The sequence below is a fragment of the Oryctolagus cuniculus genome, chromosome 17 (genome assembly GCF_051225735.1).
Source record: "Oryctolagus cuniculus isolate XC-2025 breed Fujian yellow rabbit chromosome 17, ASM5122573v1, whole genome shotgun sequence".
NCBI lineage: Eukaryota > Metazoa > Chordata > Mammalia > Lagomorpha > Leporidae > Oryctolagus > Oryctolagus cuniculus.
The window spans coordinates 49,688,020-49,705,117 of record NC_142883.1 but is presented as its reverse complement, the minus strand read 5'-3'; the positions used below and the strand labels follow the sequence as shown (position 1 = coordinate 49,705,117).

Genomic DNA, 17,098 nt, shown 5'->3' with positions numbered 1-17,098 from the left:
GAGACCTGGAGGAAGCTCCTGGCTCCTGGCTCCAGAGCAGCTCAGCTCTGGCCATTGCAGCCATTTGGGGAGTGAACCAGCAGATGGAAGACCTCTCTCTCTCAGGGCCAGTGCTATGGCATAGCAGATAAAGCCTCCACCTGTAGCGCCAGCATCCCATATGAGCACTGGTTCTAGCCCTGGCTGCTCCACTTCCAATCCAGCTCTCTGCTATGGCCTGGGAAAGGAGAAGATGGCCCAAGTCCTTGGGCCCCTGCACCCACGTGGGAGATCCAGAAGAAGCAGCCAATTGGGGAGTGAATCAGCAGATGGAAAACCTCTCTCTATCTCTCTCTGCCATTCTTCTCTGTATAACTTTGACTTTCAAATAAATAAATTTTTTTTAAAAAAAGGCTCCTCTCTCTGTTAACTCTTTCAAATAAATAAAAGCTTTAAAAATCAGATAGCATGATTACCACCACCCCAGCGATGGAGAAGAAGCAGGGTGCCCATCCCTCACCTTAGGGCCCAGGAAAGTGGCTGCAATAGCACCCTTCAGAGAGCTCGGGGCGTGTCGGTAGCTGTCGACTGTTCCAGGGATGGGGGTAACGCAAAAATGAAACACAAGTGCTTAGGGACTTAAAGAACACACTAGACTGGTCCCTGATTCATGCCTCAAAAATCCATCCTGCTTGGGAAAGGCCGACTGCCACGGGAACTGCTCCGCTCTGCCGTAAGCGTTGAGGAATCTGGAGAAAGGACCTGAGAAGTATTTTTAGGCGTTGAACAACAGCCAGCCCAGGACTGCGGTACCTGAGAGGAGACAGACAGACAACGTGAAAGTCGTAGCTCACCTCGCAGCCTAGGCAAGTTTCCGGGCCATCCCAAACAGAACCCAAGAGTCTCGCCCAGTTGAGGAGGCGAAGACCGGAGTTCCCGATCCAAAAGAACTTGTAGGAAAAAGTGCTGAGGAAGGAACCTCCACGAGAAAGAGCTGCAGATGTCTGCACAGGCGTAGCCTGAGGTTTGGGCTGAGAACCGACAAGCTCATGCGTGAGAAGAAAACTCTCCAAGGCCCGGGAAAATCACCAGAAAGTAGCAGGCCAGACGACATCTGGAGTTCACACAGTGAGACAGGGAGGCGGAGGAAGCAGCTGACCCATCTGGAGTTCATAGTTCTGTTATTCTGGGGCTGCCATGGTGATGCAGCAGGTCAAGCCACCACCTGAAACGCCAGCATCCCACATGAACGCTCCCATCCCAGCTGCTCCGCTTCAATGCAGCTCCCTGCTAATGCCCTGGGAAAGCGGCAGAAGATGGCCCACTACTTGAGTCGTTGCCACCCATGTCGGAGACCCGCATGGAGTTCCTGGCTCCTAGCTTTGGCCTGGCCCAGTCCCGGTTGTGGCCATCTGAGGAGTGAATAGGTGGATGGAAGATCTCTCTCTCTCCTCTGTCTCTGCAGTTCTGCCTTTCAAGCAAATAAATATTAAAAAAAAAAAAGAACTTCCTATTATTCTGTAGATTCCAAGAGCTACAAGGTATGGATTTGGTTCTCCTTGCTCTAAAGATAAACAAACCCCTTGCCTGGACCAGGCTCTTAGCAGTTTGGGGGTCCTAGACTGCCCCACAGGTAATTAGGTGCTCATTGTAATACATCAGTATGCTATATGACATATCTACCAGCTGCCACGATGGGAATATCACACTATAAGGAACAAAAACAGACTGTAGCTAGTTTTTGGGAAATCTCCACCTACTTCTCAGAAAACCCATGACTATTCTTCTCACTTTTTAATTTTTTTTTTAAGATTTATTTACTTATTTGAAAGGCAGAGCTACAGAGAGATAGAGAGGGAGATATAGAGATGTCCTCCATCTGCTGGTTCAATCCCCCAGATGGCCACAATGGCCCAGGCTGGGCCAAGCAAGAGGCAGGAGCCTCATCTGGTTCTCCCACATGGGTAACAGGGGTCCAAGCACTTGGGCCATCCTCCACTGCTCTCCCAGGCGCACCAGCAGGGAACTGGATTGGAAGTGGAACAGCCAGGACTCGAATGAGACCCATATGGGATACCGGCATCACAAGCAACGACCCAACCTGTTTCGCCATAGCACTGGCCCCCCTCTCACTTTTCAGAATGTACCCCACTTTCATTATATGACCCATAAAATGCTAAACACAGTTAGAGATGTGGCCACTCCACTCTGTGGAGTGTATCTTTGCTTTCTCAATAAAATGCTCGCTGCTCATCTTTTACTATTCTCCTACTGGCTCCTGAATTCCTTCTTGAAGAAGGAAGTATTGGGCAGCCCTCACTGTCCAGGGTCAACAAGACCAGACATGGCCAAAACAGAAAGACTTGTAATGCATCAATCAGAGTCGAGTCCCAGAAGGCTCACCCATTAGTAGTAGGGCTAATTAGTCCCAGAATAAAGTCTACTGATCATCTTGGCTTTGTTTCATATCCTAACCCAAGATTGCGAAATATTTTGTCCTATATTTTCTTCTAGATGTGTGGTAATTTTATCTCTTATGTTTACTTACTTCTTATGTGACTTACTTCAAATTAATTTGGGGATCTGGTGGGAGGTAAAGGTCAAGGTTCCTTTTATTTTTGCGTGTAGGTATCTGCCTGTTCCAGCACCAACTGTAGAAAAGATCATCCTCTCCCACTGAGTTACCATTGTTGAAAATCAGTGTGTGGGGGCCCTATTTCTCTTCCCTGTTCCATTGATACCTCTGCCCATCCTTACACTGAGAGAACACCATTTTGAATATTATAGCTTCATAATAAGTTTCAAGATTGGATAATTTGAGTCCTCCAACAAAATTCTTCTTAAATTCTTTTTTCTAAATTTTAGAGTTAACTTGTCAGTTTGTAAGAAAGAATGTCTGCAGAAAATTTGTTTGGGGTGGTGATATTCCTTAGACCAATTTGGGGAGAACTGACAGTATTGAGTATTATCATCCATTAGCATGGTATAGCTCTCCATTTATTTAGATCTTCTTTCATTTATCTCTGCAATATTTTATAGTTTTCTGTGTATTAGTCTGACATTTTATTACATATATCCTTGAATATTTTGAGTTTTCCGATGTATTGTGAGCTATAGTTTTAAGAATTTGTTGTCTGCTTCTGGCCAGTATAAAGAGGGGACTGGTGTTGTGTGTGCAGCAGGTTAAGCCTCTGCCTGCAATGCCCGCATCTCATATCAGAGCGCTGGTTTGAGTCCTGATTGCCTTGCTTCCAATCCAGCTCCCTGCTAATGCACCTGGGAAGGTAACACAAGAGAGCCTAAGTGCTTTGGTCCCTGCCACCACCTTGGAGACCCAGATGGAGTTTCAGGTCCATGGCTTTGGCCTGGACCAGACCCAACTATTGCAGCCCTTTGTGGAATGAACCAGTGGATGGAAGATCCCTTTCTCTCTGTCTCTCCTTGTCTCTGTGTCACTCTGCCTTTCAAGTAAATCTTTAAAAATTTTTTTACAAATTTTGATCCTTAAAGATGCTATGGAGCCGGCGCCATGGCTCACTAGGCTAATCCTCCGCCTGTAGTACCGGTATACCGGGTTCTAGTCCCGGTTGCTCCTCTTCCAGTCCAGCTCTCTGCTGTGGCCCAAGAAGGCAGTGGAGGATGGCCCAAGTGCCAGGCCCTGTACCCGCATGGGAGACCAGGAGGAAGCACCTGGCTCCAGGCTTTGGATCGGTACAGCGCGCCTGCCGTAGCGGCTATTTGGGGGTGAACCAACGGAAGGAAGACCTTTCTTTCTCTCTCTCTCTCTCTCTCTCGCTGTCTAACTCTGCCTATCCAAAAAAAAAATGCTATGGAAAAAAATAAAAGACAAGATACAGACTGAAAGAAAACCTTTGCAAAACTTTATTAAACTGCTAAAACTCAGTAATAAGACTACCTGATTTTTTCCTGATGGGAAGAAGATTTGAACAGACTCTTCAACAAAGAAAATATATGAATGGCAACAAGCAGATAAAGTGATGCTCAACATCGTTAGACTCTAAGACATACAAATCAGGAGCCGGCACTCTGGCATAGTGGCTAAAGCTGCCACCTGCAGCGACAGCATCCCATATGAGCACTGGTTGAGTCGAAGCTGCTCCACTTCCGATCCAGCTCCCTGCTAAAGTGCCTGGGAAAGCATGGCCCAAGTGCTTGGGCCCCTGCACCCACTGGGAGACCTGGAAGAAACTCCTGGCTCCTGGCTGTTGTGGTCATTTGGGGAATGAACCAGTAGATGGAAGACATTTTCTCTCTCTCTCTCTCTCTCTCTCTCTCTCTCTCTCTCTCTTTCTTTCTCTCTTTCCAACTCTGCCTTACAAATAAATAAATAAAACCTTTAAAAATTAGAAATTAAAACCACAATGAAAATGCAAATGTTAGCACACACAGGGCTAAAACCTTACAAACTGGCAGTATTCAAGTGTTATCGAGAATAAAGAACAGCTAGTGGACTGGTACTAGTGGATCAGAATTACACACTGTGTGGCTCTCTTGTCACGAGTTTCACTGAATAAGCATACTGTAGTATAAGGACTAGCAGGGTTTTTTTTCTTCTTTGTTTATTTGAGAGGCAGAGAGGCAGGCAAACAGACAGAGGAAGAGTGCTCATCTGCTATTTTACTCTGCAAATGCCCTTAATGGCCAGGGCTGGGCCAGAGCCAAAGCCGGGAGCCAGGAACTCAACCCAGGTCTCCCATGTGGAAGGCAGGATCCCAGTTACATGAGCTGTTACCACTGCCTCCCATGGTCCTCACTGGCAGGAAGGTGCAGTCAGGAGCCAGATCCAGGAATCAACTCTAGGCACTCTGATGTGAGAAAGTGACACCTTCATTACCAGGCTAAGCATCCACTCCCTGGTGGTAGTTTTTGTAATGTATCTTCATGATCTTAAACCATTGATTTTGTACAGATTGTTTAAAAATCCTGTACATGCAAGTAGCCAACATTCTTTTTTTTTTTTAAGATTTATTTGTTTATTTGAAAGTCAGAGTTACACAGAGAGAGGAGGGCAGAGAGAGAGAGAGAGGTCTTCCATCCGCTGGTTCACTCTCCAATTGGGCGCAACAGCCAGAGCTGCGCTGTTCCAAAGCCAGGAGCCAGGAGCTTCTTCCGGGTAACCCATGCAGGTGCAGAGGCCCAAGAACTTGGGCCATCTTCTCCTTTCCCAGGCCATAGCAGAGAGCTAGATTGGAAGTGGAGCAGCCGGGTCTCGAACCAGAGCCTATATGAGATGCCAGCACTTCCAGCCAGGGCATTAACCCACTGTGTCACAGCGCCGGCCCTGCCAACATTCTATTTAATGTGTGCGCTTGGAGTGGGCTGTGTTTGTCCAGATGTAAATAATCAGAATATGTTAAAAAAGGAACCCTACAAGGGCTGGTGTTGTGGGATAGTGGGTAAAGCTACCTCATGCAACACCGGCATCCCATATAGGTGCTAGTTTGTGTCCCAACTGCTCCACTTCTGATCCAGCTCCCTGCTAATGTCCTAATGGCCTGGATAAAGCAGCAGAAGATTCCCCAAAGTGTTGGGGCCCCTGCCATCCACATGGGAGTCCTGGAAGAAGCTTCTGGCTCCTGGCTTCAGCATGGCCCAGCCCTGGCCATTCCAGTCATCTGGGGAGTAAACCAATGGATGGGAGAGCGCTCTCTCTCACTCTCACTCTCTCTCTCTGTAAATATGACTTTTAAATAAATAAATAAGTATTTTAAAAATACCTCTACAGAGAAAAAAAGAATATAGAGTAATTGGAACTTCTATACATCACTGGTGGGAATGCAAAATGGTACAGAAGCTATGAAACATAGTTTGGTAGTTTCTTATTGAGTTAACCATGCATTTACCACATGATCCAACAGTTTCACTCTTAGATATTTAACCAAGAGGAGTGAAAACAGGTCCACACAAAGAATTGTACACAAATGCTGTCTATATTCATAATAGTCAAAGATTGGAAAAAAACTAATTTCTGTCAATGAGTGAACAATTGTGGTACATATGAGGAAACTTCAAAAAGCTTATGAAAATGGAATTAAAAAGATAAAATATGAGTTGTGTTTCTTGATGTAAGTTCCATCAAGTTTAAAACACTTTTGTAAATGATGATAGAACCATTTAATCTATCCAAAAAGAACTGAGGGCTCTGGGAATGTAGCCGTGTTGATGCAATATATATATATATTATATATATACATATATGTATATATTATACATATACTATATATATATAACTAAAAGTGGATGGCCTTCAAAGATGTTTAAGATTTAGTTATTTGAAAGTCAAAGTTACAGAGAGAGACAGAGAGAGGGAAGTCTTCCATCCTCTGGTTCACTCCCCAAACGGCTGCAGTGGTCAGGGCTGGGCCAGTCCAAAGCCAGGAGCCAGGAGCTTCATCCGGGTCTCCCACATGTATGCAGGGGCCCAAGCACTTGGGCCATCCTCTGCTGCTTTCCCAGGTACATTAACAGAGAGCTGAATTAGAAGTGGAGCAGCCAGGACTCAAACTGGCACCCATATGGATGCCAGCGCTGCAGACTGTAGCTTAACTTTCTATGCCACAGAGCCGGCCACCTTGAAAGATTATTTTAAGTCTAGGAAGTGAAATGAAACAAAAGGGAGCCAGATCAGGGCTGTAAGATGGATACCTCGTGGTTTCTCATCTGAACTCTAGCAAAATCACCTTTGTTTGATGGGTGAGCAGGAACAGAGTTATGGCGGTAGAGAATGACTCCCTGGGGATTTACTGAACATTTTCCTGCAGAGTTTCAGCTAATTTTCACACAACATTTCTCGCAGCAAGCAGTTGATTTTTGTTCTTTGGCCCTCCAGAAAGTCAACAAGCAACTTTCCTGGGGCATCCCAAGAAGCCACCCAAATGCAGCTTGTGGTGTGCTGTCGCCATCTTGCGGTCACTTCGCCCTTGTCCAGCCCCCAGTCCTGGAACTCCGCGAGACTCCGTGCAATAGAGAGGAATGTGGGTGTGATTAGGAAGAACCGAGTAGGCAGCCCAAAGCTTCCCAGGCAGCCAAGAAGCCAGACTCAGCTCAGGGAAAGCTGGTGCCCAGCGGCAGCTGGAACACTCGTGACCAGGACAGAAGCTGGGAACAAAGAACTAGATGGAGCCGGCAGAGAGGTCCCAGAGGCACTTCAGGGTTCGTCCCTTCTGCTTTAGGAATGCCACAGAACAGGCGCTGACGTTGTGACGCGGGGTTAAGCCTCTATTGTGCCGTCCTCATCCCGTATCGGAGTTCCTGGATCCTCTGCTTCCTGCTGATGTGCCTCCTGGGAGGCAGCCATGACGGGCTGAGTGCTGGGCCCTGACACCCACATTGGAGACCCAGATGGAGTAACAGACTCCTGGCTTCAGCCTGGCCTAGCACTGACTGCTGTGGGCATTTGGGGAGTGAACCAGCAGGTAGAAGGCCTTCTTTTTCTCCTTCTCCCTCTGCCTTTCAAATAAAAAAATAAAAGAGAATGGACAGGGCCGGTGCTGTGGCGTAGTAAGTAGGCTGAGCCTCCACATGTGGCACTGGCATCCCATATGGGCACTGGTTCGAGTCCCAGCTGCTCCACTTCTGAACAAGTTCCCTGCTAATGGCCCGGGAAAAGCAGAGGAAAGTGGCCCAAGTGCTTGGGCCCCTGCACCCACGTAGGAGACCCAGAGGAAGCTCGTGGCTCCTGGTTTCAAATAGGCCCAACTCCAGCCATTGTGGCCATTCAGGGAGTGAACCAGCGGATGAAAGAACTTTCTGTCTCTCCCTCTCTCTGTCTGTGGCTTGACCTCTCAAATAAATAAATAAATCTTTAAAAATTTTTAAAAATAAATAAATACAAAGAATTGACAAAAATCTTGTTAAAAACATTACTGGAAGCCACCACCTCCAGAGCTTACGTCCCCCTGTCTGAGCACCATCTTGAGTTCTGGCTGCTCCACTTCTATCTAGCTCCCTGCTAATGCACCTGAGAAAGCAGCAGAAGGCGGCTCAAGTGTTAGGGCCCCTGTCACCCATGTAGGGGGTCCAGATGGATTTCCAGGTTCTTGGCTTCAGTCTGGACCAGTCCTGGCCATTGTGGCCATTTGGGGAGTGAACCAGAGGATAGAAGATCCTTTCTCTGTCAGTCTGCCTTTCAGATGAATAAACAGAGATAGGGAGGGCCGGTGCTGTGGCATAGCAGGTAAAGCCGCCCCCTGCAGTGCCAGCTTCCCATATGGGCGCTGGTTCGAGTCCTGGCTGCTCCACTTCTGATCCAGCTCTGCTATGGCCTGGGGAAGCAATAGAAGATGGTCCATGTTTTTGGGCCCCTGCACCCTCGTGGGAGGTCCAGAAGAAGCTCCTGGCTCCTGGCTTCGGATCGGCACAGCTCCTGCCATTGCGGCCAATTGGGGAGTGAACCAGCGGATGGAAGACTCTCTCTCTCTCTCTCTCTCTCTCTCTTTCTCTCTCTCTGCCTCTCCTCTCTCTGTGTAACTCTGACTTTCAAATAAATAAGTAAACATTTTTTTAAAAAAAAAGAGAAGAGGGAGGGAAAGAAGGAAAGAAAACAGTCACTATTATAGAAGTGACTGACAGAACAATGACCTCTTACTGGACTTGAACTTCCTCCACTCTGGGGCTGGGTCTAAGATGCTTCCTGGGAGCCAGCAAGGTCCGGGTGCACAGATCGCCTCCTGCCCTCCGGTTTTCAGAGCTGGTGCCCGTGTGCTCTGTTGCTACAAGCTGCAGAAGGTTTCAGCTGCCCTGCAGGGACCCCAGGAAGTATGTGTGCTCATCAGTGTCATTAGCTGTCTGCAAAGAATGAAATAGAAAAGAAGTTTATGCCTGGTGTGTGGGCACAGAAAGTGGATGAGGAGGAGGCCCCACTGGGGGACTGCTCACAGGCTAAGCGGCCAGCGCCAGTGCTCAGAATGACAGTGCAGACAACTGATGAAGGCCCCGCTGTCTCCACTTGTCGGCACCAGCTGCCGCCGTTCACATCCCTACACTCAGCCATACATGCTGGGTCGCCAAATCCCTGTGCAAGACTGCCTAGGTGCAGTCTGCCCTAACCAGGGGAAAACCAGCGGCTTCTGGACTCTGCATCTTCCAGGGGCTGTGTTGACTTTCCGCAATAAAGAAGCCCCTGGAGTAGCAGCTGCAATGTGAGTTACCTCTTTGGACTACACCTGCTGTCATGTCCCAACACCCGTCTGGCATTACACAGACCACTGACGTACGCTGAAGCATGGCAGGGATCAGTGCCCCTCAGCTTCCAAGCCCTTGGTGGCAGAGTGTGCCTTGGCAACTCCTCTGTGGAGGCATGCTGGTGGAGGAAGCACTCCCGAAAGTTCCACTTGGCTCTTTTTTTTTTTTTTTTTTTTTTTTTTTTTTTTTGACAGGCAGAGTGGACAGTGAGAGAGAGAGACAGAGAGAAAGGTCTTCCTTTGCCATTGGTTCACCCTCCAATGGCCGCCGCAGCCGGCGCGCTGCGGCCGGCGCACCGCGCTGATCCGATGGCAGGAGCCAGGAGCCAGGTGCTTTTCCTGGTCTCCCATGGGGTGCAGGGCCCAAGCACCTGGGCCATCCTCCACTGCACTCCCTGGCCACAGCAGAGGGCTGGCCTGGAAGAGGGGCAACCGGGACAGAATCCGGCGCCCCAACCGGGACTAGAACCCGGTGTGCCGGCGCCGCTAGGCGGAGGATTAGCCTAGTGAGCGGCGGCACCGGCCCCACTTGGCTCTTATTAGGATCGAGGCTCCTACTCTGAGAAACAAAGTGAAGGTCACAATCATTGCTGGGCTATTTCCCCCAACTGCGTTCTCAGAAAGCGTGCACATAGCCATGCCTGGGTTAAGAATTCCACCAGACCCACCATGAACTCTGTAGAGCTCAAGTTCCCCTTTATCAAGTAACCATCAGAGTCCCCGTTCTAACAGACCATAATGGCATTCAGAAATGATGAGCTCCAACGGGGCCGGCACTATGACGTTATAGAAACATCAACTGGGACAAGTCTTTGATACGACAAACATGGAGCAGATTTGAGCCAGAGAGGACAGACAGGAGCCTTTCTGTGCTTTCTGGAGCCTGCACAGATTGTAGAAGTGCTAGCTGCTGGCCAGTCCCCTTCCTTGTCTGGGATCCTTTCTAGGTGGAGGGAGCACCAGCCTGCAGGAGGACGTACTGGGTAGACGAGGGCTCATCAGCCCTGCGCTGCTTGTGCCCCCGCCCAGTGTGAGTGTCTGTCTGCCAAGCCCATCCCTGGGGCATTAGCAGCGACAGCTGCCCTCCTCTTCACCTGGCTGCCCATAGGCTCACCTGGGGAGCTCTAAGGACTGCAGGGCTAGGGCTCCGACTCTCCGAGACACTGTTTCCATCCGTGTGGGTCTGGGGCAGAAAGAGGGGCCAGAAGATGGGTGCTTTTGTTTAAGTCACTGCAGCTGAGTTCTGTGGCTGCCGCACCAACCCAGAGGTTCTGATTTAATGATTCCATTGGTCTGTCTGGGTGGGAGCGTGTTTTTTGTTTTTTTGTTTTTAAGCTTGCCAGGATAACACAGCGTGTGTGTGCACATGCATGCCCCGGGCAGTTGCAGGGGGCGGGGTTCCCCGTACCATTCAGCACTGGGAGAGACTGGTGCCCGAAAAACAGAGAAAGGAACTCAGGTTCTTCGAAGGGTCTATCCTTTACTAAACCCTGGCCTAGTTGCTCTTTTCCCTATCTTTTTTAATTACTTATTTTTTCATTTTATTTGAAAGGCAAAGAGACAGAGAAAGAGGTTGTTTATCTGCTGGTTTGCCCTCACCCCCAAATATTTGCAACAAGTAAGGGGCAGGGCTGTGCCAGGTCGAAGCTGGGAGGTCTCCCACATGGGTGTCAGGGATGGAAGTACCTGAGCCATCTGCTGCCACCCAGGATGTGCGTGAGCAGGAAACTGGGTCAGGAGAGGAGGAACCAGGACTGGAACGAGGCATGCAGATCTGCAAGCATCCCAAGAGGTAACTCTTGCTCAACCCTCACCACGACTGGAAGGATGGGTATTGTTATCCCATTTTACAGAGCTGGAGTCAAGACTCGGAGCTTAAACAGCTCTCCTGACATCACACAGCGGGTCATGGGCAGACACCGGGCCACATTCGGGTCTCTTGAAACCGATGCCAGCCACTGCCCGGCAGCCTCCCCAGACAGACTCCATATGCCCTTGCGGCTGCCTCAGCCTGAAAGCCACTCGGCCCCAGAGCCCATCTGGCATGGAATTGGAGCTTTGCTAACCAGCAGTACTGCCCCGGCAGAGAGTCGCAGGAATAAGACTATGTAGGGCAAGGTCCCGGGCAGGAGGCCTTGGTCCCAAAGAGCTGGGCAGAGCAGAGGGCTGCTGGCTGGGAGGGCAGGGGCCAAGAGCCATGACTGTGGAGAAGGGGAGCCTTGAGGCTGGGGCGGGAGCTGGGGGCAGCCCTCGGCGGGGTTCAGCTGCAGTCCAGGAAGGAAGGACTGGCCTTCATCCCGAGGGTCCAACCTCCCCGCAACGGGCTGACAGGAAGTGGAATCGAATTGCTGCATGAGGTGAGTGCTGACTCTCGTTGTGATCCCCCCACAACCACCAGTGGCCCCTGAGAAGGTGGCAAGCCAGCGCTGCTGGCTCTCGGTGATGGCTTTGGCTTTTACACTTTTTATTTGAAAGACAGATCTCCCACTCTCTGCTTCACTCCCCAAAGGCAGGAAGCGAGACCTGGCATGGAATCCTAGCACTCCGATACATTACACAGGTGTCCCAGGTGGCCCCCTAGCCACTGAGCCAAATGTCCCCCCCCTTGTTTTTTTATTGGTCCAAGAAGTCCCCACATCTAGAGTGAAGGTTTCTCTGGGGCGTGGGGATGGGAATTGGCTTGCAGCAGACTAAGGAGGGGGGATGGGCGGCAAGGCCGTGAAGACTGCAGGTGTCCTGATTTTGGAGCCTGGAACTACTCAACATTTGGCTCCGGGATTATGACCTCAGCAGCACCTGGGAGTTAGGAAAGCCATTCCCTGCCCCTTCCCCACCCCCGCCCCCACCCCAGCCAGAACCCCTGGGAGAGGGGCCCTGCCGCATTGCCTACCAAGCTCCCCAGGTGACAGCAGAGGGCGAGGCCGTGAGCAGGGAAAGTGGCTGGAGGAACACGTAGGATGAGAGGACGGCTGCTGTGTGAGGTTGCTATGCTCCTGAAGAAAACACCTGAGCTCTCTAAGCAATATTTTTATTGACATGCCATATGCTGACAAGTGCCCTGCTCATAAACGCACAGCCTGATGCTTTATCAAAACACACCCACACAACCAGGAACCAACCCTAGATTAACAAGCAGCACCACCTGGTCCTCCTCCACTCGCCCTCAGGAGCAGAGAGCAGCCCTGCCGGCCTCTGGACTTCCTGCCCCATAAAGGAAGCGCATAGCGTGTGTGCCCTTTGCTCAGGTCCACTTTCTTCTTGCACCTAATTGTCAGTGGTCCACTCTCATGGCAGCAGAGTATCCCAGGGTGCGACTGACAGCGTTCACTGGGATGATAATGGGCACTTGGGCAGTTTCCAATGTGGGCCTGTCACAAACACTGGAAGAGCTGCTTGGCCACAGACTAGGGCCTTGTCTGGGATCCCAGGGGAAAGGTCAAGAAAACTCATGGTTTCTAGGCGATGGCGCCACCTGCTGGACAAGAGCCACTTGACGTGCCCAGGGTGTTGCCTTTGCCAACCCAAGCAGTGATCCTCAGACAGTAAAACTGTGACCTCCCAGTAGCCTTGGGCTGAACCTTGACCCCAGCCAGAGAGCAGATTCCCCCATGGAGCTGTAGTTCTAAGTCAAGTCCCCAGTCCCTGGACTGGAGTCTGGACGGACCAGGAACTCGGGCTGCTCCCCCAAGGGGAGGGGCCCAGCAGGCGTCTGGGGTGGCAAGGCGGGTGGCCATAGGGCTGGGCTTCTTAAGTTCCCGGAGCTGTGACTCCTGGGAGGCAGCTGCGCTGGGAACCTGTCGTGAGAGCCCCTCGGGCTCATGTCCTAATGGGCCAGGCTCCCTGCTACCTCCCTGCCTGCACCCTGCCCAGACCTGTTCTAGATTCTGACGCCACCTTCCCAAGGTCACCACACCTCCAGCCCGCCCACTGGGGCCGGGCCTCCGTGTCTCAGTGGAAAGGCTGGTGGGCAGGAGGGCAGGAGGGCTGGAGCTGGCAGGGAGGCCATGGAACCCGCCGCACAGCCGGTGTTCTACCAGAAGCTACAGCTCTGGGAGCCCAGCTTGGAGGAGGAAGAGGAAGAAGAGACAGCAGAGCCACTGGTTCCCAACCCCTGGAGGCCCCAGGACGCCGCTGGGTGAGTCAGGGAGGGATCTGGGCTTCTCGGGTCGGAGGCTGGCCAGTCCCTCTGTCCGGAGCCCCTAAGGGCAGCCAGGCAGCCCTGTGCTTGGCTCAGCTCCAGGGACTTTCCTGCTGAGTGGGGGACCCTGGGCCAGAGTCCCAGACCCGGCCTAAACCAGTCCATCCAAGGTCCCTGAGTCTGGAGGGACATTTGTACCAAGCCAGTCCCTGGGCTGTCTGCTGCTCTGCCACAGGTCGCAGACCCCACCCCCAGCACGGGTGACACCTTCCAGGCAGACAGGGGCCTGCACCTGGCTGGGCCCTGCTTCATGCCCTACCACCACCACCCCACCTGTCAAGCCTTCCTCGGGGCCTCCCAACTGGCTTGACCCTGACTCTCCAGGCACTCCCTCCCAAGCTAGCCTCAGTTTCCCCAAGCTCTTCCCCACCTCCATGGCTTTGCCCACGCTGGGCTCTCTGCCTGGACCCCCTCGTGTCCTTGGCAAAGCCATACTCCTCTTGTAAAAGCAAACATTTGGGGGACCATCTCCCGGCTTCTCTTGGAGCTCTCCAGTGCCCCCCTGCCCAGCCCTGGCTCAGGACGCCCCTTTCCGCAGGAACAAGTTCCGTGGGCTTCCAGGAGCCTGGGCCCGAATAGCGGCCGCCCTCTTGCTGCTGGCCGTTGCCTGCTCCCTGGCTGTCAGGCACCTCGGAACTAGGGGCGGCTCGGCAGCAGCCTCGGACTCTGCGGCCCCTCCCCCTGGGGGCCACTCCCATCGCCCTGGCGTCTACCACCACGGTGCCATCATCAGCCCTGCAGGTCAGCGCCGGGGGCAGCTCAGGGAGGCGCCCGGGCGGGGGTCGCTGGTCCTGGGCCCCCCCATGATAGTACCTTCCTCGCTGCAGCTGAATGCTCCCAGCTGGGCCGAGAGCTGTTCACTGCAGGGGGAAACGTCGTGGACGCCGGAGTGGGCGCCGCTCTGTGCCTGGCAGTGGTGCACCCTCATGCCACAGGGCTAGGTAAGTGACCGAGACGCCAGACAGCTACCCCACCAGGGCCTCGGTGGTCTCTGGCGGTCAGCAGCCCTGACCCCCAGGCTGGACCCAGACTGGGAGCCCTGAGTTAACCCCTGATCTCAAACTCTGTCACTAACCTGGCCCTCAGACAAGTCTGTGACCCCTCACCTGGAACTGCCCCGACCCCTGGGCGCTTCCTTTGTCTCCTCGCAGGTGCCACGTTCTGGGGCCTCTTCCTCAACAGCTCCTCAGGCAATTCGACTGCCCTGACGTCAGGCCCAGCCCAGACGCTGGCCCCGGGCCTGGGGCTGCCCGCGACTCTGCCTACCCTGCACCTGCTGCATGCACGCTTTGGCCATCTGTCCTGGCCACATCTGCTGCTGGGGCCCACCAAGCTGGCTCAAGAGGGCTTCACGGTGGATGCAACTCTGGCAAGGGCTCTGGCGGCCCAGGGCACAAAGGGCCTCTGTCCACTGCTCTGCCATGCTGATGGGACCCCCCTGGGCCTTGGGGCCAGAGCCACCAACCCACAGCTGGCAGCTGTGCTACGCAGGGCAGCGCTTGCCCCCACCCCAGCCCTTGCCAGGGATGCCCTCCTGAGCCTGCTGGCCGGAGACCTGGGGCTGGAGGTGCCCTCAGTGTGGCCCATACCCACCTTGGAGCCGGCACTGCAGCTACCCGTGCCCCAGGGCCTCCTGCTCACCACGCCCAGCCCCTCAGCTGGCCCAGAACTGCTGACCCAGCTGGAAGCAGTCCTACACTCAGGGGGACCCAGTCCCAACCCCTGCCCACCGCTCCTGCAAACTGCCAGGACCCCTGGGAGCAGCGTCCTGGCCTCCGTGGACAGCAGTGGCTCTGTGCTTCTTCTCGCCTCCTCCCTCAATGGCTCTTTCGGCTCGGGACACCTGTCCCCGAGCACGGGGATCCTGCTCAGCAACCTGGTGGCCAGATCTGCACCTAGCACCTGGGCCTGCCCCCTCATCCTCCGTAGCAGCTCGGACGACATGGAGGCCGATGTATTAGGGCTGGTGGCTTCAGGGACCCCGCACATGGCCAAAGCCATGACTCACGCCTTGCTCAGCCATCTTGCAGGGTCCCAAACCCAGCACCAGCATGGACCAACAGCGAACCCCAGGACCTGTGGCCAAGGGACCCTGCTCCAGGTGGCCGCCCATGCAGAACACGCCCACGTGTCCAGTGTCCCCAGTGGCTGCTGCCCCTTCCAGGGGTTCTAAGGGGGGCTGGTAGGGAGCAGAGTTGTCTCAGGCCTGGGGGCAGAAGCCAGCAAGTCAAGTGCCTTAAGACTGTGTATCAATCATGTTCTCACTGCTGGCTCAGTCCACAACCTCTGGCCCAGTCAGTGACCTGGATGAGAATTCTGGCATCCGGGGCCAGCTCAGTCATTCTTCAAAACATTCTTTTTTTTTTTTTTTTTTAACTTTTTTGACAGGCAGAGTGGACAGTGAGAGAGACAGAGAAAGGTCTTCCTTTGCTGTTGGTTCACCCTCCAATGGCTGCCGCGGCCAGCGCACCGCGCTGATCCCATGGCAGGAGCCAGGTGCTTATCCTGGTCTCCCATGGGGTGCAGGGCCCAAGCACTTGGGCCATCCTCCACTGCACTCCCTGGCCACAGCAGAGAGCTGGCCTGGAAGAGGGGCAACCGGGACAGAATCCGGTGCCCCGACCGGGACTAGAACCCGGTGTGCCGGTGCCACAAGGCGGAGGATTAGCCTAGTAAGCTGCGGCGCCGGCTCAAAACATTCTCAGTGGATGCAATTTCTGGCTCTTTTATCAGCTAAGGAACCTGAGGATTAGGAGGAAAGAGCAAACAGCCAAGGGCTAATCCACCCAGCTCTGGGACAAAGGGAGGAACACCAAGCCCCTGCCTGGGCTCTGAGCCCCAGTGGCGCAGGGCAGGCAGGCTGCGTGTCCTGCTGGCATCCCCCATCCTCCCCTTCAAGCCGCCCTGGGCGGCTCTCCCTCAGCTGGACTGGACACAAAATAAAGGTCAAGTCTCCGGGATGCCAAGTCCCCTTCCTGCTTCTTGGTTCACTTTCCATCAGCCGTCCAGGGCTTCCTAGGGGCAGCACGAGTGACCAGTCCCCAGAGACGGCCATGGCCTGCACTGGCGGCTTTCAGCTTCTCCCTGTTTTGTTCATCAGCTACCTCCTGTGCACTGCGTTTGCAAGGTAAATCTGTCACTTTCACTTTTGAGAACCGAGCAGGGCAGCCATTGAGAGGCTGAGAAGGAGGTGCCCTGGGGTTCCTGTACATGGGGCTGGAGCTGGACAAGGGCGCTCTGGAAAGAGCTGCTCAGGCCATGGGCACGGCCACCAGCACCCTCCTCACCACCCATGGTAAAGGCATCTCTGATTTCACAGAACCCTCCCTCCCCGCCTCTCCCCAGCCCCAAAGAGAATCTCCCCCCAACCCGTTCTCCCATGGCACCCCAATCCACACAGTTCTTTCAGTCCCAAACCTGGCTTTCTTCTCTTTTCCTCTTCCCCAACATGTAATAATCCATTGCTTACCCTGGCCAGCTCCAAATTAGCCAGTATCTGACCTGTTGTCCTATTGCCTGGGACCCACACATCATTGTCTCCAACTGGAGTTCCTGTTCCTGCCTTTGACCACCTGTAGTCCATCGCCCACCACACAAGTGCCAGCCACAATAACCCGAGAAATGCACATGTGACCGGTGCTGGCCCCTGCGTAAGAAACTGCAGGACCACCCCATCCTGCCATCCTGTGCAGCCTTGCTCCTCCACTGCTTAGGTCCC

At 53.2% G+C, this 17,098-nt stretch overlaps 1 protein-coding gene across 1 annotated transcript; it reads left to right on the top strand.

The window, feature by feature from the left end:
* Positions 1-13,054: 13,054 nt before the first annotated feature.
* GGT6 (gamma-glutamyltransferase 6) lies at positions 13,055-16,346 on the top strand. The gene is made up of 4 exons (XM_008270862.5): positions 13,055-13,317; positions 13,919-14,121; positions 14,208-14,321; positions 14,532-16,346. Exons 1-4 carry the CDS (start codon positions 13,187-13,189, stop codon positions 15,551-15,553), a joined length of 1,470 nt encoding a protein of 489 aa, XP_008269084.1. The 5' UTR covers positions 13,055-13,186; the 3' UTR covers positions 15,554-16,346.
* Positions 16,347-17,098: the final 752 nt, after the last annotated feature.